General features: G+C 38.0%; 1 protein-coding gene across 1 annotated transcript; it reads left to right on the plus strand.

The window, feature by feature from the left end:
• Positions 1–1567: 1567 nt before the first annotated feature.
• On the plus strand, positions 1568–2108 carry LOC135224091 (pro-resilin-like). The gene is made up of 2 exons (XM_064263001.1): positions 1568–1593; positions 1769–2108. The coding sequence occupies exons 1-2, from the start codon at positions 1568–1570 to the stop codon at positions 2106–2108; spliced, it is 366 nt and encodes a 121-aa protein (XP_064119071.1).
• Positions 2109–2500: the final 392 nt, after the last annotated feature.

The raw sequence follows: 2500 nt of genomic DNA on the forward strand, positions 1-2500 counted from the left end.
TAGCTCCCAGTTGCCCTATGAAACAAGTGATGGGAGAAGGTGGATAGCAAGATGGAAGAAAGAGAATTTTGTGGCTGACTATTCTGAAATTCAGCAGGCCTATTGACGCCAAAGATCGCACATTACAGGATACCGACCTACACTAATGGGTGTGGCCCAAGACTGGAGACACCCCTTGACCATGAGTAAATAGTATATATACTAAGGAACTCCTCGACTTCTGCACATTCTGAAGCGACCATCATGAACTCTAAGGTGAGACACGATATATATATATATATATATATATATATAATATCTATATATATATCTATATATATATATATATATATATATATTTTAGCACATTTCCATTGATGAAATGACTGATCTATGAGTGCAGTTTGTTGAGAGAATTGTGATACAATGTTTTGGAAAGCGGAAATGAAATTCAATGTCTCTTTGGATTTGCTTATTTCAGGCAATTCTGTTGTGCTGTCTGGCAACCGTGGCATTGGCTCGTCCCGACAGGCCAGGTTACGGATACCCAGCACCTGCTCATCCCGTTTCGTACCATGCTCCTGAAAGTTATGAGGTGAGAGAGAGTCCACCCTTCTTGCAAGCTGCTTTTTTTCTCTTCCTAATTCCACCAAATATGCTGCTAGGATCATTTAAACACCTTTGCAGCTTTGGTTTCAAAATCAGCTTAAAGATGGATGTACTTTGTCCCTGAACTATAGTAGATTCACATTAACCGTGCATCTGATGTCTAGGCCAGTCCCTTACGACGTTCCTGATTGGCTGTTGATTAGCCAATCACAGGGCTGGAAGCTCTCAGTCTCTCGAGAGAATTCACATGGGTAGGATCTATGTTCCACCTCTCCTGAGGGATACGTCTTTCAGGAGAGGTGGAACATACATCCTGCCTATGTGAACTCTCTCTAGAGGCTTGAGAGTTTCCAGCCCTGTGACTAGCTTATCAACAGCCAATTAGGAGCGTCTTAAGGGAATGGCCTAGACATCAAATACAAGATTGATGTGAATCTACTATAGTACCGTAATACGTGAGGGGAGATTCTTGAAATTTGTTTGAATACTGCATATACCATCTTGAATTTCCCTAAACTAGTTTTACTTTCAAAATTAGTTTTAAATATGGCGGTAACTTGTCATATTTCCCTTGACCAGTATTTGACCAGTATTACACGAGAGGACATTCGTCTATTGATGCAAATTTCAATTAAATATTTCTCCATTCAACTTTTGATGTAAATTCGTATTAAACATTACATGTTAGTTATAGTTATAAAGCAACATGCATTTTAAGTACTTTAAAAACCTATATACCTTTTGAATGAAAAGAATGTAAACTGAAAGATCAGCAGGTTCGATATTGGTAAATTATCTATTATTATTATTATTATTATTATTATTATTATTATTATTATTATTTTACTATTATTATTATTATTATTATTATTATTATTATTATTATTAGAGACGAGACCTTCTCTGGGAGCAGCAGCGTTGATAATAATGGCTGTTTCTACGGCATTCAATTTGTATAGTCTTCTCCATTCGTCTTATAATGGTGACTGTACGACGAATAGAGAAGTTATTATTATTATTATATTCACCAAGACAAACTATCCATATGGAACAAGCCTCAGGGCCACTGACATGAAAACTGTTATACTTTTTACCCTTCAGTCATATCTCCCAGACTATTTATAACCGTTATCTTTCCCTCTGCAACTCAATTCACAATCGCCACCATTTATTCCTCCAGAAGGGATGCCTTTCAACTTCGACTACGCAGTCAACGATCAGACAAGGGCCTAGACCCTTACGGCCACAAGTCCAACTCCGACGGTAATCTCGTGACCGGCGAATACCACGTCCTCCTCCCCGACGGTCGCACTCAGATCGTCACCTACACCGCCGACCACTACAAGGGATACCAGGCTGAGGTCAGGTATGAGGGCGAGGCCAAGTACCCTGAACCCGCTCCCTACCATGCCCCAAAGCCCTCCTACCACCCTAACTCCGGGATTATGACACCCAACCCCAGCTTAACGGACATTCACCCACTTCCTGCTTTAGGTGCTACTTCCCCAAGTATTAAGTGACTTCCACTTCAAAGATGATAGGAATTTATTTATGTTTCTCTAATAAAAGTAAAGCATAGCTGTGATTTTATATGCATATTATAATAATCCTTCTGCTTTTAAACTGGCACAATACACTGACCAACATTCTGCTAGTTACTTCAAAAACAGAAAGAAAAAAAGGTATTAGAGCATTCAACACCTACATCTTATCCCTGACCAGGTCAAAGGCAGTACTGAAATTAATCTGATCAGGTTTAAGAATGCCTTCATAAAAATACATACATACACACACACACACACACACACACACATATATATATATATACATACATATATATATATATATATATATATATATATATATATATATATATATATAATTTAAGAGCATCATTAACCTCTTACCAAAG

Source organism: Macrobrachium nipponense, chromosome 10, assembly GCF_015104395.2.
Source record: "Macrobrachium nipponense isolate FS-2020 chromosome 10, ASM1510439v2, whole genome shotgun sequence".
In the NCBI taxonomy this organism is placed as follows: domain Eukaryota; kingdom Metazoa; phylum Arthropoda; class Malacostraca; order Decapoda; family Palaemonidae; genus Macrobrachium; species Macrobrachium nipponense.

Coding starts and splice junctions, on each gene's coding strand:
- LOC135224091 (XM_064263001.1), top strand. CDS start 1,568: ATGGTGACTGTACGACGAATAGAGAA. Junction 1,594..1,768: donor ACTGTACGACGAATAGAGAA/GTTATTATTATT, acceptor TTATTCCTCCAG/AAGGGATGCCTTTCAACTTC.